This window comes from Taeniopygia guttata, chromosome 2 (assembly GCF_048771995.1).
Source record: "Taeniopygia guttata chromosome 2, bTaeGut7.mat, whole genome shotgun sequence".
Taxonomy (NCBI): Eukaryota; Metazoa; Chordata; class Aves; order Passeriformes; family Estrildidae; genus Taeniopygia; species Taeniopygia guttata.
Window position 1 is genome coordinate 32,621,633 of NC_133026.1, and position 26,383 is coordinate 32,648,015.

At 41.2% G+C, this 26,383-nt stretch overlaps 1 protein-coding gene across 29 annotated transcripts; it reads right to left on the reverse strand.

The window, feature by feature from the left end:
* GSDME (gasdermin E) lies at nt 1-26,383 on the reverse strand. Of its 29 annotated transcripts, none has more exons than XM_072925650.1 (14): nt 25,856-26,383; nt 23,911-24,022; nt 22,985-23,086; nt 21,925-22,044; nt 21,780-21,847; nt 21,430-21,660; nt 20,117-20,309; nt 12,384-12,555; nt 11,286-11,406; nt 6,293-6,481; nt 4,540-4,667; nt 4,237-4,423; nt 2,821-2,894; nt 1-1,642 (listed from the first exon to the last, which is right to left on the reverse strand). In XM_072925650.1, exons 6-14 carry the CDS (start codon nt 21,638-21,640, stop codon nt 1,412-1,414), a joined length of 1,506 nt encoding a protein of 501 aa, XP_072781751.1. In that variant the 5' UTR covers nt 21,641-21,660; nt 21,780-21,847; nt 21,925-22,044; nt 22,985-23,086; nt 23,911-24,022; nt 25,856-26,383; the 3' UTR covers nt 1-1,411. The 29 variants fall into 29 exon arrangements, with proteins under 29 accessions (XP_072781751.1, XP_072781748.1, XP_072781731.1 ...); XM_072925647.1 differs by having other exon boundaries at nt 22,985-23,121; XM_072925630.1 differs by lacking the exon at nt 25,856-26,383 and adding an exon at nt 25,565-25,724.

The window sequence follows — 26,383 nt, forward strand, 5'->3', positions numbered from 1 at the left end:
TAAGTTATTCTATTGTTTTGACATAGTATTTAATAGAAAGTTTTTGTAAATCCATTACAGAGGCAACTTTTAGTAGTGATAGGCAAAAGACAACTGTCCCACTTACACACCGCTCCCAGAAGCAGAGTTCCATGCTTCCAGCTCCTAAAGGATCTTTCCTTCTACACCAGCACAAAGTTCAGGCAACACCATCAGCTTCACTGAACAGATGAGATGCAGAAATGCCCACATCCCAGCATGCAGAGCTATCCTGAGGTCTCAGGAGTGGAAAGGCACAATGGTGCTTTTTTGCAAAGTCCATGTCCTCAAGGAAAGCTGAACTGATGTGACTTTTTAAAGGCTTCTTAGACAATCTGCTCAAGGCCATGTGGGAATAGAGCAGGAAACTGAGCAGAACTCCAAACCACCAGCTACGCTGCAGGGCCTGTTTACTGATCACCCCCACACAGGTGCCTGCTTGTTTGTCTCTCAGCCATCTCACGATCTCGTCTCTAAGCACTGATACTCCACCTACTTGGAACATCTTCCCAAGCCCACATTTACAGTGATCTTTGGTGCATTTCTGTTCCATCCGTGATTATAAAAAATTATGATGAAAAACAGGCAAAATAGTTAAAGCATACAGTGCTTTACTAATACCTTTCTGTTAGTCAAAGAAACAAGCAAAATATCTGCACTGAAAATGTCATATGGGTAAAATGATCATTTCTGTGGTGTGCAGCAGGGACCCTTCACGTGCACACACCAGAAGGCATTGCCATGCCAGAGTTCAGAATGCAGTTTAAACAGCTGAAACTTGCAAACATGAGTAAAAACAGCAGAAAACAGAAATGCTGTACAGAGGTATAAATCCCTAAAGTGGGTCTTGGTGGTTGAAAAATAGGCTTTGTTATTTCCTGCAGTATGCAGTTCATATCCGTAAAAGTCAAACAATAATTAATAAGAGACTCTAATCAAGTACCTTTTTAAGAGCCCTCCATTGCACTTGCTCCAGAGTGAATGCATTCAGCACACCCAGGCTTAAGGAGAAAAACAGTTGCTGCATTGCAGAACCCTGGGTTTCCCGGGCCTGCCTGTTTGCTTGCTTACAAAACGCAGTTTGTACTTTGCTGTTTTCGCCCATGCATATTAATGCAAGCAATCCGGCTTTCACTGCCCTGCAGATTTGACACCTACCAGAGCAGCTATGTTCAGTTTCTCTCCCATGGCTCTCTTTTTTAATTTCTCCCCTTCATCCCTTATTTATTTATTTTCCACTGAAACTGCAGAGTCCCCTGGTCACCCTAATTCCTGGCTGTGCTGCCCCAATTACCAATGGAATAGCTCTACTGCTGATCCTAAACACACCAAAATTACAGAGCTACAAAAGAAGCAACAGGCTACAGAAAAAACTGGATACTCAGTACAGCTCCTATACATTCCCACCTAAAGCATGAAATCCATACAGTGCAACATAAAGAACAAGTGGGAAGAATCTCGGTTCTTTCATAGTTACAGCTTTTACAGAAGACTCTGTCATTTCTAGATTAATGTTTGATGAAGCAAACAGCCTTTGCACGACCTCAAATCTTCCTCTGTCAGCGAGAGTGGCCACCAAAGGACTGCTCAGCGCCACAGTGCCATCAGCTGAAGCGACGTTAGGCTGTATTCATGAGAGAGAGCAAAGGGCAGAGACATTAAAACATTTCCCAGGCACTGCTGTTCCTGTCATTGCACATCTCAATTTCATAAAAAACCACTGGAGAGCTGACAAGGCAGCAGCAAAAGGTCAAGATTCCCTTTGCTATTAGCCCTGCCAAGTACGATGTACTGATCCAGAACCAAAGCTCTATGGCATGTTTAAGGGGAAACATCTCTCCTACGGTGTCATTCCCTGAGCTCAGCTTTTCTCACTCACCTATCACTCTGAGCAAACAGAAGAACAATTTTACTATTGTTTTTCTAAGTGACTTTAAAAAACTTAGAAAAATCACAGAATCATAGAATGTTTTGGGTTGAAAAGGACCTTAAAAGATTCAGTTCCAATCCCCCTGCAACAGGCAAGGACACTTTTCATTAGACCAGGTTATTCAAAGCCCCATCCAACCTGGCCTTGAATACTTCCAGGGCTGGGGCATCCACAGCTTCTCTGGGCAAGCTTATCAGAGGTTCCAGTGCCTCACCACTTTCATAGTAGAGTTTCTTCCCATCTAAACCTACCCTCCCTCAGTCTGAATCCAGTCCTTGTCCTGTCACTACATGCTCTTGTAAAAAGTCTCTCTCCATCTTTTCCAAAGTTTCCTTCATGTACTGGGAGGCTACAATTAGGTCACCCCAAAACATTCTCTTCTCCAGGCTAAACAAATCCAATTCTCTTATACTTTCCTCACAGGAGAGGTGCTCCATTACTCTGATGCCCTGCACCATTCCTTCAGCAGTTACAACAAATGGCCTCAGAGTTTTGAGACTTCAGGGTTTGCCAAGGCTCAAGTGCTGCTGCTATCAAAGCGAAATTTCTGTTTCCCAAGGAGAGGTGATTACTGTTACTGAGACTTTAAAACAGTGAGACTATTAGAAAAATAAAACCAGAGCTTAAGTCACAATTTTCTTTTGCTCCCAAGCCATGAAATCCTCCAAATACAGCAATATTCAGAAGTTAAATATCCACATGCTTCATTTGCCTCTGACATTTGCCATGTCAGATTCTGACCTTGGCTAAGCACTGCCTACAGCTGAAATTCCCACTGGAGCTTGACATCTTCTCCTTTATTGCGGAGAAATATGAGAGGACAGCCACTCCTGCTGCTGTGCCCACAAGCACATCTCATCCCCATTACTCACCAAACCACACAAGGCTGGAACAACCTGAAGATCACAGCAGGCACGCAGCAGGACAAGGGTGTCATCAGGCAGCTCTGTGGAGGACACATTCACAGGCAAAGGTCATTTCCAGTGAACCCTGCACCAGGCTGGCCGCTGAACAGGAGCTTTATCAGGGAGCTAACAGGTCCTCCTCAGCTGGATGTTTGGAAGAGGCTGATCCAGCCCCTTCCTGCCGGCAGAACAGAATGGGATGGGCGGAGGGTCTGACTATCTCTGTCCTTTAGAAAAGGGGGTTTCCTCCCCATCACCTTGCCTCCTCCCTAAGTATCTCCTCAGTGCTTAACTCCGAGTCTGCAGGCTGGATGAATGACTCAGGCCTTGAATAAACCAAGAACACACGCTCCCAAAATCCATACGTGATGCTAACTTCTGCAAAGGACAGTTTGAGAGGAATGGCATAGCCGAGACTGCCTCGATGCTGGGAGATGGACTAACTGATCCCTGTGGTGCACTTCAACTCTGTAACAAAAAGGTTGTAATTCCTACCACAAGCAACAAGCATAAAACAGCTTCTGAATCTAGATCCAGCTGCAGTTATGTCTGGACTTTAGCAGCAGACACTATGTCCAAAGTCAGGTAATAATGCTCAATTAACTGTGCCCTGCTGTTAATGGCATCTGACAATTGATACCACATCCCCAGGTTTCTGTTTTCTATTTCTTTTCTCTCTCCACAAATGAGTTAAGCTCTCCCACCTGGGTCTTGTGCATATAAGGATGCAAAGTGACATTCTGCTGCACAGTGCCACAATTTACACTGGACTTCCCTCCGTTATCTTAATGTCAGGGAATTTTTTATATACAAGAGAGAAGAGAAAAATCCAGGGAAGTCTGTCTTGGACTTTGCAGGTAGCTTTTAATTAACACTGTGGTGCCAACTAGATTGTGAGGATTGTATTTGTTTGACATTTATGTTTAATCTCCTGTTTCAGCAGCTGCAACACAACCCTCTAACTGCAGTGTCTCTGTGTTAAACTCATTTTTGCTAAATTTAGTTTGCACTTGAACAATATACACTGTTACACAGGAGACAACACCTAATTTGAAATTCTCAGCATATAGGCAAGAAGGACTCTGGCATGCAGGAAGTACAGAAATTAGCTTGCCAAACTGCAAATGCTCACACTCAGCAGAAGCAAAGTTGAGCAGCCTTGGGGGAATGTGTAATTTACACAAGAACCTGTCAGTGATTGAGGGCTGAATTTAATTCACAGCCAGGAATGCTAAGCATAGTATACCAAACTCATAAAAAGGGAACAGAACAATTTATGTTCATGCAACTCACCAACTGCTCAAAGAAAGCCATAAAAGCTTTAACATGGAGGGAGCTTCTAAAAGGAAAATAAAATTTTTAAAAGGGCTCTTCACAACATACCAGATATAGCACTGATAAGAAGGTGAGCAGCTGAGAAAAGTTCTTCATCCTGAGGCTGATACTTCTGACACAACAGCTCGCTCTTTAAATTGCACCCTAAGAGCTGCAAGAAGTCAAGGAGGTCTCTTTGTTGTTCAAGTTTTAACTCCTCCAGATCTGGCTTGTCTCCTATGCAGATATCATCGAACTGAAAGCAAAAGAATATGCAAAACTTCTTGAAAATAGAAAAATTCAAGCAAAAGAGAATGCTAGTACTATTCTGGAATTACTTTTAGGAAGCAATCCAAAGGTTCTTCATCTTACCGTGTTCCCCAGGGCAGTCACCATTTCTTCATGGAGTAAGAGGTCACAAAGGGTTTTATATAAAGCTCTTTGCTTGTCTTCTGTAAGCTTCATAAAGGGCTGGAACTGGATCTTCAACCGTGACAGATCTTTCCCAAGAAAGCAGTGGAAAATAAAACTAATAAAACTATTTCTACGCAAATGCCAGTAAAAACAGATAACATTTTGCTATATGTTTCACAAGCTCATTTATCACTACACCTTAACATCCCTGACATCCTGATTTCCACCAGCATGAGTTACAATGGAAGGTTTGAACAGATCTGATTTTATTTCCTAAAGAGCCAATGAAACCTTAATGCAAACATTAAGAAAGAAGAATAGCTACCAAGAACCAACATTTTGGTGTACAGTATTTCTAATATTTTTGAAGTTCAATACTTTAATGTTAAGCAACTAACTACATCTTAAATCTCCCACTTCAAAGTTTATCTCCAGAGAATGTTCATTTATATGGCAGAATGAAGAGTACTCATTAAGTACAAGGGAGTGCTCTGCATTCATTTTCTCACAATTCAACTATGATACTGAAATCTTCTGTGACATAAAATTACCATGTTGCTAAAAAAATGAAGCTTTCAAATCAATAATGCCAACTGGAAGGTTGGAATGGTTTTTTTCTACATTTCAAAAATGTGGGCATACAAGTGTTCTCAAATTTGTTTAAAAGAAATTTTCCTTCATGTCACACCAGTCAAGAAACATGCTCTGTTTAAAGACATCCTTTATAACTAAAGAATTACTTCACTGGGGAAGAAAAAAGCCCAGCCACAGGCAGGTATTTTGTTTATCTGATACAATGGTATGAATTTGTCTACACAAATAACAGAAAATGAAATGTACTTCCAAATTCTTCAGTAAAAACATTTTTTTTAGCTTTTTCATTTTCCAAGAGACAGCAGAGGTTAAATTATTTAAAGAGATCTCTGAGCCATTTAAGCAAGAAAAGCAAATAGGTATGTCAAACTAAAAAAATAGAGCAGTGGCATACCATTCTTTCACAAGTGTTTTTTACACATTGTTTACTGAATAACCATTAATCATGGGTGAAACTTAGAGCCAAGAGGGTGACATTCATCAGGAGAATCAGCTGTAAGAACTCCACCAAGAACTGAGAAAAGCACAGTGTATTTTGAGGCCTTGACTGGTTTTCCTTTTTTTCATTCCACCAGTAACATTCCCACCTCTTCTTTCTACATTTCTACAATAAAAACTTGTACCTGGGCCATTATACCAATTTGCAAATCTCCATTTAAATCACATTTTGATTTTCTCAGTTACAAAGCTTCTTAGAAAATAATGAGGTTAAGTGAAGGCAAGGGAGATGTCTATTTCTGAGACTTAACCTGTAACTGGGAAGCTTTACTGGGAGTATTCAAATAATGAGAAACTATTTTCTGTGACCCTTTCTGAATGAAAGCATGTATCATCACTAAACTTGCAGATGTTATCTGGAATGTAAAAGAGCCATCTGACATTTTAAGATGATATTTATGACAGATGGATTCAGAATTTTCACAGAAAGAGTCCACTGCATATAGTTACTGCAAACTGATTTTTTATATTCTTTCAGTGCATTCTCCCAAGAGTATCTGATAAGAGCTATTAAAATGAACTAACAAGATTTCCTACTTACTATTGTACCAGATTATTTCTGCCTATCAGGTTATTTAATGCACTGTAATGTAATCATGCAAAGCATTTCTGGTAATACCTTGTTTCAATATACTTATAGAAGCATCACTGGGAACGAGGTTTTTAGCCCCAGAGTACATCTCATTATCAACAGCATCTGGCTGATAGAGGAACGAAGCATCTCTGAATTGAACTGAATGGGGATAAGCTGAGCCTTCTGTACTTTCTTTTTCAAAACCTCCTTGCTGTTCATCTAGCAGACAGAACTCTGTAATTAGAAATTCAGTCAAAAACAATAATTAATAAAATACACGAGCAATTACTGAATGAGATGATAGCTTGTATTTTCTAGAGTTCTCGCATGTCATTTCTCCTTGTCTCATCTCTTCCAGACGGGGAGAACGCCAGCGGTTGCTGTGCATGTGAATTATTGAGCATTCCTGCAGCCCTGATGTTTGGTACAGTGTGTACAGACAAGACCTGTGGTGCAGCTGCCTCCTACAGAACATGACACCAGCTCCTGTGAACTAAATTAACATAGACAGAAAATAACATGAAAACTTCCCGCTGACACTGTAAACCAGAATGCTGTAGACAGAAGATGCAGGCAGGAATTCTTGATGTTTTCACAGAATCACAGAATATGCTGAGCTGGAAGGAGCCCTCAAGGATCATCACACCCAACTCCTGGCCTGCACAGCACCATCCCCAAGAATCACACCATGTGCCTCAAAGTGTGGTCCAAATGCTTCTTGAACTCTGTCAGGTTGGTGCTGTGACCACCTCCCTGGGGAGCCTGCTCCAGCGCCCAACCACCCCGTGAGTGAAGAACCTTTTCCTGATATCCAGCCTAAACCTCCCCAGACACAGCTTTGGGCCATTCCTTGTTGCTGGACCACAGAGAAGAGATCAGCATCTGTCCCCCTCTTCCCCTCACAAGGAAGCTGTAAGTGCAGTGAGGTCTCCCTCAGTCTCCTCCTGCCCAGGCTGAACAGATCAAACACCCTCAGCTGCTCCTCATATGGCTTCCCCTTAAGGCCCTTCAACATCTTTGTTCCCCTTCTCTGTGTACTCTCTAAGAGTTTTCTTATATTGTGGTACCCAAAACTGCAGACAGAACTTCAGGTGAGGCAACCACAGTTCGGAGCAGAGTGGGACAATCCCCTCCCTTGCCTGGCTGGGGATGCTGTACCTGACTCTCCCCAGGACAGGGCTGGCCCTCCTGGCTGCCAGGACACTGCTGAGTCACACTCACCTTGCCACTGCCCAGGACCTCCAGGTCCCTTTCCATGGCACTGCTCTCCAGCCTCTCATTCCCCAGTCTGTACTTTTTCTACCCTCTAAGAGACATGCTGTAATGCAGGCAACGGGATCCATTCATGAAGGAGACACATGAAAGTATTCTCTGAAATTTGTAAGAACTCTTGAGAGTCCTTCATAGAGCTTCTGTTGGTCACGGCACTGGCAGACTCCTCTTTCTCAGCCAAGCCACAGGTCTATTCTCAAGTCCTCGAGGTGGACAACAGGAGACTTCTGAGAGTCTCTAAAGGAGATCACTCAGGATGTTTCCTAACAGAATCACTCTGCAGGAACTGTCTCTCTCCAGTAACATCACAGAGGAAATAATATGCCCTGGCTGGATTACCCTTTCTGCCTCATCTTTGTGACAAGTGCTGGCCAAACTCACCCGAACAGGACTGTCCTTGTCCTGCCATCCCAGTGCCCCCAGCATGATGAAGTTAAGGGCTTCCTGGAAGGTACAGGGAGCCTTTGTAAGAGTTATGCTGAGAAATCTGGAGTATCAAATTCTATGCTCATGTGTCCAACACTGTGCCCTAAAGATGCAGAATACAGTCAAAGCTCTATGCAGATTCTGATCATCTTTCATTGGCTCAAATGCAAGATTTGATCCCATGGCATTGAACCCATGGCACTCTGCAGAGGTATGAGGAAAACACAAGCAGGCTAGCAAGAGAAACTCAATTTTAAAGTAATACCTGACAGCGAAGGGGAAAAAAAATTAACTAATCAAGCACAGTGCTCAGATTTACCAGGAACAAAACCTAAATATAACCTTTCTGCAGTTTTAAGTGTCTGTCTTACTAAATTAAGGACATTCAAAGCAGATGTGAAAGCATGGAGAGCACTCCATCAGCAAAAAGCTTTTTCAAAGCGAAAGCAGACAAAGAAATCCCTGCCATAAAGAAAGAAAGATGACAGACCTTTATGCTTGCATAACCCTTCATGGAGAAGAAGGAGCTACAGAGGAGCAGAAAGTGCTTAACACAAGCAAAGAGCATCCCAAAGCAACAAGACCCTGGACAGCAGCTGAGGCACCACAAGGCCAACTCACTCATGCTACTGTCATTGAAAATAACAAGGCTTTCACATGAACCCTGAGGAGGAAAATTGTGCTAATACACTGCCTCCCCTCCTGAGGCAAAATGATGCTAATAAGGGAAATCAAACTTTTCAGATGATGTTGTTAAATCTTCCAATAGGACTCAATTTACAGGAAAACACAGGACTCAAAATTCTGTATTAAAAGGACTGTTAATAAATTCTGTATTGAATTCTATTACATTCAATGACAAACCTCCAAAAGTGCAGTTAAGAGTTTGTTAGTTACTCAGAAATGTGAACAAAAATGCAATAAAACCAGAGGTGATTCAATGAAAACATTAAAAAGGACTCCTTTATGTAGAAAAGTGGATATATTTGGACTGTTTAATTTACAGACATTTAAGAAAAAGCAAACCACACACATATAGCCATGAACAAAACAAAACAAATCAGCTGTGTGCTTTTATATCCCAATTTGTAAAGGAAGAACAAGAGGCACTTCAGTGCAACTTCAGAGACACAAAAGTGCAAAGCCTAAAGCAGAAACAGCTTTTACATGGAGTGAAAAATTAGCCTGTAGAAATCAAACCAAATGATTACAGGAAAGCACAATGGTAAATGGATCAGAAAAGTATCAGATCTTTCTTCTTTTTTTTAATTTTATTTTTTTATAAAAATACCCAAATATGTCCAGTTGTATTAGTCAGAATATTTAGAAGAAATATATACCATTCTTTCTAACAGAACAACTCAGGTACTGGCAGTAGGAAAGAAAAAGAAAAAATAAAAAGTTTACATGCATCCTACTCCACAATTATCTGTGAAGAGAATCCCATTAGGCTACACCTACTATTGGTCACTTTCAGTCTCACGAGAAAGGACTACATTAATCCTTGGATTTAACTTCAAAGGCTATTTCTATTTCCATAAACAGACACTGATCCCTGCAGCTCAGACATTAACAAGTTGAAGTTTAGGCTCCACCATACTCACTCTCCTGGCAAAGCCCTAATTTTGTTATCAGTTTCGCCCCTTTACCTTCCCAATTACACTCAGGCAAGGGAAAATAGCACAAATTAAAAAAGAAAAGAGGCAGGACATAGATAGTTTAAGATAAACAATGAAACAAACTGTGCTGGTTTTGAAGCTTAAAAGATGTTAATATTAAATATGAAAAAAAAAAGCAGAAAAAGAAGCAGAAGTGGAGAAAGAGCAGAGAAATACATATCATTAACAAGACCCATGCATTCTTAGCTAGTAGGACATCATAATTTCATGTAAAAATCATCTAAGTAGGCTATCAGTTACATACCAATGTAGTCAGACAGCCTTAATTGCACTTCATCACTCTGAATTACAGTTCTATTATAACCATGACGTCAACGTCCTCTGCTACTATCTCTGTTCAGTCTACATCAGAGCAATTCCGCTTTTCAGAAACTTTTTACAGGCTACATTCCTGAGTCTACAGACTTCCTTAATATCAGAAGGAGTATGATGGAGAGATAATGTTCTGCATTTCTTATCCGAGTAAAGCACATCCTGGATTCAAACCTCAACTCTACTCCAATTATTTCTTCAATGTATCCCCTGTTTCTCTCCATGTCAGTCCTTCCCAACTTCCAGCTCTGCTATCTGATTTTATTCCTCCTTACATAACATCCTCTGAAACCTCCTTCAGGTCCGTGAGTTTAAATGAGGAGAGACAAGAAAGAAAAACCCAAGTGATTGTGCAGAGCAGAGATACAATTCCCCCCAAAGCCAATTTCAACATTTTTTTAACCTGAAAAATATTCGACTTGACTTAAGTAAAGCATGACCAGACAACATGACAAGGGCACTTCTGCAACCACTCTGAGGGCAATCTTTAAATGAAAGTGTGAGCTAGAAAAGTTTAAATTCCAGTCCTGAATGAACGATTCTGTTCTTAACATGACTGGTGTCTAAGCATTCCTGGTTGATAGTTGATTTACATTCAGGTCACTATCTGCAACAGGAACAGGGAATAGCCCAGGCCAAGGGCCAGCTGGCTGGAAGCAAATTGCAGCAAAAGACATGGACAATAAAGCCGAGAGGATCAATACCTTGCCCTTGCAGTTATTGAAGTTTGCTCCCAAATTTGCCCTAAACCAGAACAGCTGCATACTGGGCTGTACTGACAAGACTGTAGCTGGTGGATTGATGGAACTGAATTTTCAACTGGTAAAGTGCATTCAGAGTGCTATGTCCAGTTTTGGACCCTTGAGTACAAGCCCCATATTCACAGACTGAAGATATTTAGCAAACAGCAGATATTAAGGAAAAGAAATTCAACATAATGGTGGAATATGACAACAGGCTACCCAGAGGAGCGATGGAATCTCTGTCTCTGATGATAAATCAAAACTTTATAATAGACAAGGGTATGAGCAATCTGATCTAACTGAACTTGGATCAAAGTTCAAAAGTTGGGCCTGCCTTGAGCAGAGGCTCGAGCTACACAATCTCCTGTGGTTCCCTGAAACCGAAGTCATTCTGAGTTTACAGTATATTCAAGCAAGTATAAAAGCATTACTATATCAAAGTTTTAAAATGATTAAATCTGTATTTCTAACACAAATAACTATCAAGGCAAAGGACAAAGGACAACATAATCACCTTCATGCACAGGGAAACACAAAAATTATTTTCTGACAAACAGTTTTGTCCACAGTCGAACTGGGTGCCACAAAAAAGAGCTTTACACTTACCAAACTGGCCATTGTGCTTTATAAACAGTTCAATTACACCATAGGCAATAGTGGTTGCAGGAGGAATTTCAAGGATCACGCTAGAATCCTTCACCAGACTTCCATCCTCACTTACTGAAACCTGCAAGACAGATTTAATCACCATTTATCTGACTCAGCTACTGCATATCTTAAATACGTAATTAAGGTGAAAAATACAGAGGGAGAATAGAATATGCTTTATTCTTCATGATGTCTCATCAAAGTGTTACACCTTACATCTGGCATCTAAGAAAGGAATGAGGTAAAAACACAGTGCCAAGAGCAGCTCTCACTCTCTTAGCTACCCTGTCCTAGCACAAAGTTGAGCTCCAGGTGCAGCTTTTGTCACACATGAAGCCCCATGTGTGAAGTGACACTTGAGTGTCCTGCCTTGCCTTGCCCAATTCTACAGTGACATTTCTTTTGCCCAGCTGGAGGCTGGTACCAGGAAGGTGGCACTTGCAAAGGGGGCTGTTACACTGCAGCTCCTGGATTCCTGCAACTGGAGACACACTGTACAAAGAAGTGATTTCCAGCTTTAAAAAAACCCAAACTTGCAATAAATGAGCACGTTTTGACTTTGGTAATTCCTTCTCAGTTCATAGGCAATTGGTCAGATAGCCTCATAATGCAGTTAATCTCTACTGCTATGATCGAAAACAAATAGTTTCCCAATAAATATGAAAACTCAGTAGACACTTCAACCATTTGTGATGAACGATTACTTGGCTTTTCAAATAAATGTGATTCAGCAATGCATTTTGCTATTCAATTGCAATGAATTGTTTTAGGTTTGCTTCATGCTCTCTGTAGGCAGGAATCTACAGAGAAATGGAATCACAATTCAATAGTATTGATGGAAACTACATTCCAGGCTCATAGAAAAATATGGCATCTTTTGCCAGAAAGGCAATGGAAAAAACATTTTACCATATAGAATTTTCACAACCAAGCACTGCAGTTTGTTCAGCACATTAGGAAAGCACAAAAAATACTCTGAAGTCCATTTGGAGAAATAATTTCTTCTCAGATAATGTGTAAATGTTCTAATCCTTGCAGATTTTTAGTAACTTTTACCTTTATTGTTGTTGCAGTGCATCCCATCAAACCACTGACTTTTTCTTCTGTCTGGATATGTTCGGATATTGTACACCTCTGAGTTGTAATTATCTTTTCTCTCAAGATGCACAACACCTCACGCTTTCTTTCTATTACTTGTTGCAGTAAACTACTGTTTAGATCTATTGTTCTGAAAAAGAAAATACACCATTAACAATACTATAATTGTGAAAAAAAAAAGCAAATCAAAACCAACCACATTTTCTTAATTGCTTGAAGAAGCTTTTATTGTAAAAATAAAAATGGTTTCTTTATGACCAGCCTGCTCAAAATGATGTCCTCTTTTTGGCAGCAGTGAAAATATGTATTCCACAGTAAATCCTCACATACATTTGAATATATATTGAATTCTTGATTCCCTACTCTGAGCAAAAACTGAAGTTGTCTGGATACTTTCTAAGCAAACAAAAAAGCAAGAGGGAACCAAAGGCAACTTTAAGTTTCCTGGGTAATACAAAACCAAGCAGTCAGGCTCTTGAACATTGGACTGAATCCTCTCCTACTGTGAGCTCACACTGACATTGCCATGGCAGGAGGTGCTGGCTGGGGGACACAATGACAGCAATGCCTCAGTGCCAACCCCCACTGCTTGCTATGGATCTGTTTCAGTGCTCACCTAAACCCCAAACAGGCTGAGTGGGATCAGCACTGACTGAGTATTTCAAAGGGCTGAATGAGAAAACAGAAGATTTCATAGATTTTGAAACTGCGGATTACTGAAAAAAACCTCACCTGCTTCAAAGTCCTGCGTTATTCATTGGTATAGAATCAAAATTTAGAATTGAGGACCAGGACTGTCACAGTCAAAACAGAAACTAACTGTGGGGGGGAGCTCAAAACTCTAGCCCAGGCACCAACTTAATAAACCATCCCTACTCCACAGCATATTCAGCATCTGTTTAAATGCTGCTGGAAATAATTCTAACATTAGGTTCTTCTTAGAATGAGCAGAAGATAGAAAGTGAACTCCCAGAAACAATATAGGAGGTTTATCTTCAAAGAAAATGTTACAAAATCCACTACCTTGTCTTTTGGGGCGTTAACAGACTTTCTGGTGACAGTTAAAGCAACTTCTTAATTGTATTTAACTGATTAAAATGTGTCAATTATATTATACTTTTGCAAAATATTCACTGGAGGTCATCAGATGAGATGTTATATTTTTTATGAACAGGTAATCTAGCAAAACTGCTGGAAGATTAAAGGATTGCTATCCCTGACTCAAATTATTCAGTCCTTCTTCTCTCTTTTATTGTAAATGGCTATTCATGGAGCTAAATGGCAATTTCCCAAAAATGTGACAGAAAGACATGTCTGACTCCAATTCATTTAAATCGAGATATCTCCACTTTTAATTAAAAAAGTTTAGATTTATTAGATTCTGGAGTTTTGAATTTATGCAGTCTGTATAAGTCTGAAGTCAGCTGGGGTTTTTATTGAATTAAAAATATCCTCAGGCAATTTTTGATCTTTGGAGAGTTACATGCTTATATGAAAGTTCAATCAGTTGGAATGAACTGTCTGAAAACCTTAAAGTTGATTGTTTAGACAAGGGAAAGAAAATACCTCTGAAGCAATGCAGCAGCCCCAAACATTCCTGAGATTATTAAGACAACCTTTTCTCATTTGATGCAAAGTCATGCTTTATGCTTGGAATGCAATGAACCTTTGGATTAAGCAAAAATTCAAGAAATATCAAGCAACCACAAACCTCACCATTCTCAGAAGTTTCTGCCAAACCAGAGCTATTAGTTACAGTCTATCAAGCCTATCATTCTGTCATATATGCTACAACAATTATTTATGTTTTTAAAGTGGTGTGCTAAGCAACCTGAAAATACAAATTAAAAATACTAAGAACTTGCAGTTTTAACATCTGACCTAGGGAGCCATAGGGAGAAAATTACAATGAAGAAGCACAAAAGCAAGCATTTGCTTTCAAGTGTATTTTTTGACTGTTTAAGAGGATGAGAAATTTGCTGAATATCTCCGAAATTTACAGGAGATAAACAAAGGTAGAAAAACACCTATTAAATAAAGATTTTCTATTTCTGAATAAGTGTTAATTGAAAAAGCCTACAGAATATGACCTAACCCTATAGAAATGAATTACCAAACAAGTTCAAGAGACTTTTGCTTCTGCAAGCAGGACTGGCTCAGACCCTGTTACACTGCTGGCTTTGAGGTGCAGATGCAGAAGTAGCAGCAGAGTGGCAGAGCAGAAGAGTCAGAAGACGTTACCTTGCAGAGGGGCAGTGAACAAATCCCGGAGGCAATGCTGGAAGAGCTGCTGCAGCACGGAGGGCTCTGGAGTGACAGTGACACACAGGGACACAGAGCTACCTGCTGCTGCAGCACTCCCCAGGCAGTGCCCAGAGGTGACCTGAGATCCCCTGCACAGAGCTGAATGTGTGCCAGGGACAGCCACTGCCACAGCCCCAAGGTTCAAATGCCTTCAGTGGGATGTGTCCCATTGTAAAGCTGTCAGAAATGTTCTCCTCTGCCCAGTACATTTAGTGAGCTCCAAATTCAGAGCTTTCAAACACATAGCCTTGCCCACAGCTACAGAAACCTCTTCTTTGAGGATAGCACAGTTAAGTGCTTTCCTCCAAACTTCTGGCACTGAACTTTCTATCATAAAACAGAACTCCGGGGTTGCATGTGGACACATCATGAGTTATTACTGGGGCATAGCCTGTTGAAGGGAAAATATTCTGCTCTCCTCAGCAACTCAAACAGGAGATGACACGAGGTAAGCAAGTACCCATCTTATCTAAATTATCACTGAAAACAGTCATCGAGAGCAAACCACAAGAAGGTTAAAGTTTGATAATCAGAGCAGGGCTTCAAGTATTGCAGGGCAATGGCCACTGAGTCTATGACTCTATTTTTGCAAGAACTGAACTTACTTGCCAGCCTAACACTGAATAAAAGCAAATATCTGAGTAACACAAGATGGCCAAGGTAAATCTCTGAGAATACATGCATGCAAGGCACATAAATTGCATTGAATTTTTTTTACTTTACAGGTCATGTCTCAGAGCTTTTACTTCTGTTTTACAACCATGGCTCTTACTATCTCTTTCACTCTGTACTGTACAAGAGCCCCCACCAACCCTGTGCCATTTGTACCACCTCACCATTACCCGTCCCACCCCAAGGAGCTGAGCTGAAGCACTCAAAAATAACACAGTAGAAAATATAATGAGATGTTGGTTTGCCAAGTCCCATTATCAACACACAGAGTACAAGCCTGTATAAATAAAAATTATTTTAAAAATACAAATAAGGGGTTTTGCTTGATTGTTTGTTCTGCCTAAACAACGTTCCTGAGGTCAATGATTTACTATGCTGGAAGTTTTACAGGCAAACATGTAAACAAAATAATTTCTTTGAGTTTTGGTCTCACTCCACATTTAACTAGATTAAACACTTTTATTCTCCTGTAATGTGAAGACTTTTTCACCTTCATTCAGTATTTTTCTTCTTGCATCAGGAAAGCAGTAGACAATAGAGACACAAAAGTAATTTGCTGCAGACTGGAGTCAGAAAAGAAAAGAGAAAGGTAGAAACCAAATAAAGACAAGAAAAAACAGACAACACCTGGCAACATATCAGGCTCTCACAGTTAAAGTAGAGAGCACGAGCAAGCTCTAAATTCCACTGCTGAGACTGAGGGTCTTTCCTTTAGGCACAGAATTTGACCTCATTTCCCACAAAGGAGAGGCCATAGGGCCATTTTTCCATCAAATCCTGTCTAACCGTCTCGGTAATCCACCCACAAATCCTCAAAGCAAGGTACTTGTCAATTTCCTACAAATACCAAGAAGAATGGGTATTGTTGCAAGTACTCTCCATCCTCACACTGAAATCAGCACTGCTGCTTGTCCGCACAAATTTTCACTGGTCCAAACTACTTACAAGTAAAAAACCCGTTCAGTCCTGTACCGGGCAATGTCACCTCAATACCCCTCCTCTCCCAGCTGCAGAGACACAGACAGCTCATGCTCACAGCGTCTGCTCCACTTCATTTATAATGTGCAATAGTCTGATGTCTTCCATACAAATACAAGTGAGAGTCTTCACTCAGCTTTGTTCCTGCTCTAATAGGGATGAGTATCAGAGAGTAAAATCTCACTGCCATTTTCCACCAAGCACAGATGCCTATTTCTTTTGTTAATCCACTTCAAATATAACCTCTCTGACCTACTTCTTACAGAACACAGCATCTGCAATAGTCAGCTTATTGATAGCATTTTGCTATTTTCCCTACAGAATAACCCGACACATACTTCACAGAACATCTTCCCTAAGAATAACAGAGACTTCTCAGACTGCAAGTGACAGGTAGTTTCTCTAGTTTCTATTTGACACACTCCTTATTTTTTAAATCACAGGCACACACAATTGCTTTTATTCAGTCCTGTCTCACAACACTTTGTGACTTCATATTACCTCATGTAGCAGCTTAGGCAGAAAACGAAATGGTTTTCTCATCACATTCATAAATGCTCAAGGAGTTTTAAACAATAAATCACAAAATGGTCTGAATTTCCACTGTACTCAGATTAAGAATAAACATTTATTTTTGTCTCAGCATGGACAATACTATGCAGTTCTATTAGTTCAACTAAAGTGCAATATGCAACAGTAGGAAAGTATCTTTCAGCCATGCCAGAACATGCTGCCAAAACCACAATTCTTTTCCTAATATGCCAATCACAGAGTTAGGAATCATTCACACAAAATGATGGAAGTGTGACAGGCAATTTTTTCTGCAGTTGATGTGAACTGACTGACTGCTGTCACTGTCTTCTCAGAACTTCTCATTAAATCACCTTCCATGACTTTTAGTGAAATGGTAAAAAACAAACAAGCACATTTGTTAATATATGAGAAGTACAGAGATTATAATATCCTCATAATCCTTTTTACTGGAGAGAAGAAGACAGAACAGTTGAGGCTAGACAGTCATCTGGTCTAACCTCCCTGCTTTAGCATGGCCACCTAGAGCAGTCTGCCAAAGATCATGTCTCCAAGGTGGGGAACTCCACAGTTGCCTCAGGCAACCTGTGCTCAGTCACCCCCACAGTGAAAAAGAGTTTCCTAATGTTCAGACAGAGCCTCCTGTGTCTCAGATTGTGCCCATTGCTTTCTGCTCTGTCTCTGAGCACCACTGAAAAGCGGCTCATCCAGCCTATACTTCATCAGCTTCTCTAAGAGGACTTACGGCAGACAGTGCTGAAAGCATTAAAATAGAAGATGGAATATCTTAAATCCATAGCAAACCAAGTGAGCTAAAGGCACAGGACTCTGCCCCCAGTCATGCATGTATCAGTATGTCACAGTGCTCTGTGTACTAGCAAGCACTATGTAATACAAAATAAAAAGTAATGTAATAGCAAATATGGCAAGTTTGTGCACCTAAAACTTCTAATTTAACTTTATTTTCAGTATTGCATATTATGTTAATTATTGTGTTCTGCATTTACAATGTCACTGCTTCTGCAAGCCAGGAAGCATCTCATCCCAAATCCTTCAGCTGTCACCCTTTTTCAGAAAAACGAGCCAATGCAGCATGTGGAATCTAATTAAAAATCAGTAAGATTCTCCTTCAGAAGGTTCACCTAAGAAGTGACAGGAAACTGATTTCCTGCCACTGAGCACTTTCAGCTTGCTCAACTCTGAAGATTCACATAACTTATTTTAAAAGGCACATCAGCTTTGACTTTTTAGAGTTTACTGCTAGTAATCTGCAATTTTTAATTAATCAGCCTAATACAAGAACATTTTAAAAATGCAACTTAATTTAAGTTATATATGTAGAAATAATAAATTAAGCAACGATTGATCAAACAAGCAGAAGCACCCCATGCTATTAAATGATATCAAGAACAGTTTACTGCTTTGCATTTCACAAGGCCTGACAAGTAAACATGCTCTTATAAGTACTGTAATGTTTTGCATCCAAAAATCACTTAATTGTAGGTATCAGCACTCCTGAATTCCACACAATACTCATGAACAAGATGAAATCTTGAAGCTCAGACACAATCAATCATAAATCATAGAATATTTATGAACAAGTAAGTAGAATTTCATCTGTAAGGCACTGCCAACAACTTCCAGTGAGCTTCTGCATTACACTGGAGAAAAAACTAAAAATACTGCTATCCTCATCATTTTCAGTGACCTGGCAGAAGGCAGACTGACTCAGTTTCAATTATACACTGTGCATCATAAGCTTTAATAAGCTATGAGCATCTTTTTTATGAACTAAGACCTAGTGCCTTGCATAAAGTGTGCCTTGCACACTCATCAACTTCAGTTAGAAGTCACACATAGATCAGTGCAGAGCTACTGATTTTCAACACTCAAAAGAAGGTAACATATTTCTAAGTATTTAATTACATAAAGGATTGTAACTCCAAGATGTGCTGATTTGCTGTGGGAGGATTCTTTTTGTGAACAAAGTAGGTAACTATAAGTAAAAGCTTACTAATCTTAAATGAAAGTTAATGTAGTTTGTTTCTCCATAGGACTCTATCTAGTGCTAGAAACAAGACTCCAAATCTTGACTGACACTATTTTCTTGATACTAGATGCAGATTAATTTTACAAGCACCTGGTACACACCTTTAGGCCAGTATTTTCTGCTTTTAATAAGGCATTTAGTACAAAGAGAACAAGGTACCTTATTAGAATAAATTTGTCGACTTGTGAACACTCACAGTAAAAGGAACACCATCCATTTGTTCCCATGAAAATGGAGAACTGATTATTTCTAGAACATCAGTGTATCTAAAGCAAGTTTACACTGCTTCTGACAACTTCTGCACTGATAGCAAAAACCTATCTCCTCTATCTTCAGAGTATCAGTAAAGGCTATTTAATTCATTACAGCCCCTGCTACAGATCTAGAGTACAATGCTGCCACAATTGAAGCACCCTCATCTCCCATTGAGCCTCAACCTGCAATAGAGTAGACCTCTGACTTGCCAGCTGGTTGTCAAATAGGCCTTGGTCCATGACACTCCCATTGCAACATTAAACAGATCCAATTTCAGAGCATGACAGGAATCGAGGAAGTGTTGCATATGTTGTAAAATAAAGAACATGGTTCCTCTCAGTTAATACAGTGTATAACAGAAAGCAAGACATCTATACTTTGTTCAGCTAGTAGAATATGCACTGACTATGCTTGCTCATCTTTGCTATTCCTTTAACTTCAAATAATCCCATTTTCTAGCATGGTCACTCACACACACAAAATTATAAAGCCTGCTTACAAGAACATTAGCAGTTCTGAGTTCAATTTCCATATTCAATGCCCCCGTAACACAGAGAACTAATTAATTTTTTTGTCCAGATTGTTACCTCAGGACAGTCCCCCAAAGAAGGGAGGATTTGTCTCTTGTCCCAGGTGGGAATTCATGCAAAAATGTAAAATAAAGTAACAGAGAGATGTTTTTAAAACAAGAAAGGGAAAAGTCTGACTAACAAGATATCAAAATATGGAGAATTTCATTTTTGTATATATGATTTGTCATTAATATGAAATTTTACAATAAAAATAATTTTCAAACTGTGGCAACACTGCAAAATCAATTGGTCAGTGACCACAGCTGGCCTAAGTCTTTTCAGCTCAGTAATCTCTCCTGGCCACTACAATACCCACACTAGAAACATACCTGTCCTTGACATCTTTCATAAGCTGCTGCAAGTCAACCTCCTGCTTCCTCAGGTTTCCAAATGAGGACTGGTTTTCCACGTAACCCTTCCCTCCAGCTCCCAGGTTGAACTTCACAAATGATGCTTCAATACTTCCTTCAATGCTTCCTTCAAACGTCCCCATGTATTTTGCAAAGTCAGACTCCACAATCACTAGGAAAGCAGTAACAGTAATTTCTGTGAAGAGAAGTGCTGAAACCATCCTTAAGGGATTGGAGGAACAGATACTTACAGAAAATATGGCAAGTTAGCAAAGGCAAGGAACAGTATGAACAGGTAAATAATGAAATTTACATCTCTGCAACTCTTGCATCTCCTCTCTTCATGTTTTCATCATCTTTGCTCTACTATCTTTAGTATTTTGCCATTTTAGGAAAACATAAAGTGACTGAAGTGCTGAACTCAGACACTATTAAATATTTATAAAGAATGATTGAAAGTTATTTCAGCTACAAAGAAAACTACAAAGCAGACCTGTTTGTACAATAGTGCTAGTATTTTGGCATTATTTTGACACATCTCATCACAGGGCTGTCCCAAAGCTCACCGAAAACAAATGGAAAAATCTAACTGGTTTAAAACAACTCTGAATTTTATATACCTAAAAACCAGAGAGCTGACTCAGAATCAGCTATATTTCCAAGCCAGCTACAATTAACATCTTAGGTTAGGGAGTTATCTATTTTTTCTATGGAATTATGGTATGTCCAGAAATATGGGATTCCATCTCATTACTCATAAAACATGGGTGGGACTGCTATAGTTGGATGAAGAAAAAAGTACAAGGGTCAACCTTTTTTAACAGTCCATGCAAGACAAACAGAATGGGTGGCAAAACTCACTTGGCCTGGCACCATTCCTTGGGCTACTAACCCAAACAAGGCACTGTTTATTCACTGCTTTTGACCTGAAGCACAGCACAGTTTCACACTACTATCACATACAACCCCCTATAATATTCTAGGGATATGAATGTAGCTGCTAGACAGCTACTGTTATTAAACAGTAGGACTATACAGCCTGACAATATTCAGCACTTAATTTAATACTCTACCCAGGCAAAATTTTCTTCTTTTTTAACCAACCAGTTTTAGTTACATAAATGATCAAGTGAGAAAAGATCCATTCATCTCATTGCCATGGATAGAGGATTCCTTCAGAGCATTCCTCTGAAAGGAGCCCTCTAATAACATAATTGAGAATAATAACAAAACAGATTAGGAATTGTATTGTTTTTATCTGCACTAATAGTGCTGCCCGAGTATGGCTTTACCTGGTTTTATTGGTTTGTCTTCTGTAAGGACATCACTCAGGGTGACTGTCAAGAAATGATACTTGGGCTTCTGCCAGCACCAGAACTTCCTCCTCTTTGTAACTAAGCTCAAAAGCTGCAGCTTGTCCGAGGCATTCAAGTGGGAGACAGGGATCAAGTCACCTCCACTGTCAGTTTCTCTCACAAAATTCTTCGTTGCTTTTCCAAACATAGTGGGAAATCAATTAAGGCCTGAAAGAATACATCCGTTTTGAAACAACTATAGTTGGCAAGGATGAATATTTACATTTTCTTTTTAAGAAGTCCTTCAGAGAACTGGTATTAACAAAGGAACATCATAGTGTTCTTACCCTATCATCTCCACTCTGAGCTGGGAAGGAGTTCAAATCACTTGTCCCAGTGCAAGTGTTCTCAGTAACTAATAAAGGAATTCTAGTTAGGAGGAACATTTACAGGTTACTAATCTGTTTGGGAGGAAAAATTTACACTGCCTACCTGAAATTCTATGAAAAAGCGTCTACTAATGAGCACCCCGTAGAGACCAGCTGTGATGAGGACCGCACCGGGGCAATGGCAGAGGAATTCTGCCTCTCCACAGGATCCTTCTTTTATTACCTAACATAAAACTTACTTCACATAAGGCAATTAGGTATTACTCACACAAATCATCTTGATCTTTTTAATAGGGAGTAAACACATGGATGGATAATAACAACTGTTCTATAAAAAGCACCAAATACGTGAGCTGGCATCTTTGTTACTGAATTTTGTTCCTGAACTACACCCCTGGAAAGTTCCAATTAATTTTTTTATTTATGAACTCTTTTTTAACTTCAATGTTTTCTAATTTTCTATTTTTCATTTCCATAACTACAGCTGAATTGAACATGCCTTATTTGCAACTGTTATTCACAACTGTTATTCATACCTCCTACACAACTACACACATTATCTTACTGTTGCTTTGCAATGATTTTAATTAAAAATTACCAGCATCTCTTATAATGTAAGGTTTTCCTTAACCCCAGGAACATATTTTACTGTACTTACAAGGAATGATTTCCAATAAGGGAGACTGGCTAAAGACACAGAAGAAATGGTAAAAACAACCATTCACAGGTGTTAAACAAACAATTGTAATAAATTAATATTTGATCTTTTTAAAGAATCTTTCTAGTTTTTCAACTCTGTGTTATCTGAGCTAATGATATCTCCAGAATTAAATTCCTTTTTTTTTTTTTAATCCAGCAGCATTCCTTTAAGTCCCCCAGCCGACACTGACTGGTTAAGTTCAACTCAGATCATAAGACGTCTCAGCAGGGTATTCACAGTTCCATGATTAATTACCTGTCTTGCTCCACACAGATCTTAGATTTGTCATTTACAATCACAGCCTAGAGTAAGACAGGAGACTTCAAACAAAAACTGATACTGCAGTGAGCACGCAGGATTATTGACAGAAAATGGAAACCTGAATACAGATTATTAGTGCTTGGACCACAGGCTTCATATTTTATTATCAGTGAAAAAAGCCTTTTTGCAGAAGAAAACTGACCTTTTCATTAGTTTTTCCCAAATTCTATTTCAGATATTCCACACAGTATTTAGCAATTCATGATGTGGTATTTACTTCCTCATCAATCCTCTGTGGATTAGCCTGTGTAACAAATAAAGGGTGTTTTCCAACAGCACCTGCATTAAAAGGATTTGAGCAATGTCGTAAATCGCGTAACATTTTACTGAAGAGTCTTCTGGGGCTTTCACTGTAACTGCAGCTGCAGCAAACCCTGCAGCACCACCTCAGCTGTGGGCACTGGAAATATTTCCAGTGACTTCTTGCTCTCTGACCTTTTCTTAAACTGAACTCAAACTGATTTTTTGCATTCTTATGTGTCTCCTCCTTAATCTCCCTGGTTTTAATCTCAGTGAGAACACTTGTAACAGAATAAAGCAGTGCAGAGCCACTGCAGCAGAAAAGGAAGAAAAAACCCAAATAAAACTTCAAACCAAAACTAGTTTCCTTTATCCACAGGACTTCTTTTGCAGCAGTCTATCTTTTGCAAACAGTCAGATGACTCATTTGTTATCAGGAAGATAACAAAGGGGACCACCAAGAAAATTCTCACCACCTGCATTAGCTGCCTTTGCCTAGCATAACCTTCTACAAACATTTTTGTACTTTAAATGACAGCTCACTCCCCTGATGCCCTTGCTACACAGCCAGCTCACATAGGCATAGTCTCTGGGAAAAAATAAAAGGGCCACCAATTTCTGAGTTTACCATAAAACAAATTGCAAAACCAGGTCCTAATATTTGGCATTCTTACAAACTCACTAAATCTCATGAGATGAACCACTGCATCAGACTGTAGAACTTCCACTTCACAGTGTTTTGCCTTCATTCCCTATCACCACTCTTGACAAGCAAAAGGAACATCCAGGGAAGAGGACAGAGTGCTTTTGAGGACTAGCAACACTCACCAGGCAGGAGAGATGGGGCAGTTTTCAGCCTCAAAATGACGGCAATATCTCCCACAGTTTGCTGTGCTGCTCATGTCTTTGCAGGGAGCATATTTTGCTGGTGCAGATGTACCTGCAAATCAAGAACATTCTATTCAAATTCCTGCCTATTTGTCTTCCAATATAGCACCTTTAACACAAATTTGACAATGCTCCTAAATACCTTGCTTCACGACTTGTCAGAACAAAGACACAGAGCAATCATGCCCCTAGGCAACATCAGGGAGTTAATACAGCCACAAGGCTCAACAGCATCCTGACTGAATAGACAGGGAGTAGGTACAGACTCAGGTTTAAGAAAACTCTGCCTTGGGAGCTTCTTCCTCTGGAAATTTTAATAGAGTTGTGCTTGGTTTGACAGAAATAAAAAGCAAGGTATCAAGCTGGTAGGAAATGCCCATCAGATAGAATTCACTCTATCAGATGTACAGCTAGGCATGAAAAAGAAAAGGAAGGAGTATCTTCCTTGCCTACCAAAAAATCTAAAATTAGCCTGAACCTGGACTACAGGAAGATTATTTAATGGCAAGGATGAGAACAAATGAAGACAATGAAAGCAATTTCACCATTTATCTAACCAAATAAATCTCATCCCTGCTTCTTTGCTTTATAGCTCACTAACTCAGTATAGCAGGACATGAAATCCAAAGCGACATTCTATGAGTTTGCCCCTGTCAGTTCAAAAGAAACCAGAGTTGGCTGATATTTCCTATGTTCTGTATCTCCCACATAAAATACAATTTTAAAAAAATTTCTTTTATTGCATGTAACATAAGATTACACAGCACACTGGGCACAGAACACAGGGAGTTTGGTAGCAGGGGGACAACTGGATTACCAAATGCCAGCACATCCATTCCTACAATCCAAGCTGAAAGGAAACACAACGCCTGAAGGCCAAAGAGGAAGATTTTTAATGACTAAAGCCTTAGTGCTGGAAGGGCTGTTAGGCATTAACCACTGGGTAGGAGTAGTAATGGCCTTGGAATCCTACAGGAGTATGAGTCTGTATCAGAACGGAAGTGGAGCATGGAAATGACAACATGCACGTTACATATTTTATTAAAAACACTGCATTCATCTCTTTTCTAGATAATTAAAAAAAAAAAAAAAAAAAGGTGCACCCATAGAACTAACACACGAAGCCTAGAAGCGCTGCCCACACGCACGTGGTCCCCAAAAACACCTCCAGAAGATTTCAGCCCCGGCTGAAGCCCTCTGCTTGTTCCTCGAGGGCTCTGCAGCACGTGTCTCCAGAGAGCGGTGCCGCATCCTCGGGCACCCCGGAGAGATGCGGCGCCTTTCCCGGGCCGTGGGCGCCGTCCTGCGGGCTGAGGGAAGGGCTGAGGGAAGGCCCCGCGCTGCCCCGCCGCTGGGTGCGCGATCCCGCCGCCTCCCCGGGGGCGGCTCGGGCAGGGGAGCATCGCCCCACCGTGCCACCGCTCGGAGCACCGCTCGGAGCACCGCACGGGCACCGCGGCCGCTCCGCTCCCGGCGGGCCGCGGCCCGGCGCCGCAGCCGCTGCCCTTGCGCCGCGGAAGGGCGGAGTGCCAGCGCCGGGAGAGGCGGGCAGGGCCGGGCCGCGCCGCCGCCCCGGGCCCGCTCCCGTACTCACGGCATTCCCGGCGCTCCCCGCCGCCACTGCCGGGCATGCGGCGCACTCCGCCCGCGGGGCGTGACAAGCCCGCCGCGCCCCGGGCGAGCGGCTCCCGCAGCAGCGGGGGCTCCGTGCCGGCAGCGGCGCGGCGGGGACAGCGCAGGCCCCGCCCGGGCGGTGCGGGCGGGAGCCGCGCCCGGGGCGCCTCCGCCATGTTGAGGCGCGGAGCCGCGGCCCTGCGAAGCTCCGGGGCTGCTCCTGCCGCCCTCGCCATCCCGCCCGTCTGCCCAAGCTCCCCCGGGCGCTGACCGTCCTCCCGTGAGGGTTGGAACGAGGGGCTGCAAGTGTCCCTCTGCGTGGGTTGGCGGCTCCCCGCGGCAGGTCTCGGTGTGGAGCAGTCCCGTTAGTGGGCCGCTGGAGAATTCCTACTGGGATGGACAGATGGCCGCAGCCTGGCGGATAACTCTGGCAGCTGTCTGTCTCTCCAGGTAATTGCGTGCCAGCGATGTTCTGTGACACGCGTGATTAGGACATCTTTGTGACAGCCTCTCAAGCCCGGCTTGGGTCGCCCGTGCTCAGAAGTGCTCGGGGCCAGTGCAAAGTCGCTGGAAGCAACAGCCCTGCCACGATTTTGGCTGCGAGTTTGCAGCTCCGGGTTGGCACTGCGGGGCTTGTGCAGCCGCCGTGGACCAAACGGAGCTCCCGAGTCAAGGTGCCCAGTCCAGTGACCTTGAACAGCAGCACTGAGGAAAAGGAGAAGTGTGGTCAATGGAGCCTGGGGCAGCTCGGAGAGCCGCAGTATGAAAATCCTGAGTGCTGTCACAGTATCTCAGCCGT

Excerpts from the sequence above, each read along its gene's own strand:
- GSDME (XM_072925650.1), bottom strand. The coding sequence starts at position 21,640 with ATGTTTGGAAAAGCAACGAAGAATTTTGTGAGAGAAACTGACAGTGGA. Across the intron at positions 20,310-21,429 it reads AGACAAACCAATAAAACCAG|TGATTGTGGAGTCTGACTTT; the intron begins GTAAAGCCATAC and ends CTGCTTTCCTAG. Across the intron at positions 2,895-4,236 it reads TCTTATCAGTGCTATATCTG|AGCTGCCTGATGACACCCTT; the intron begins GTATGTTGTGAA and ends TGTCCTCCACAG.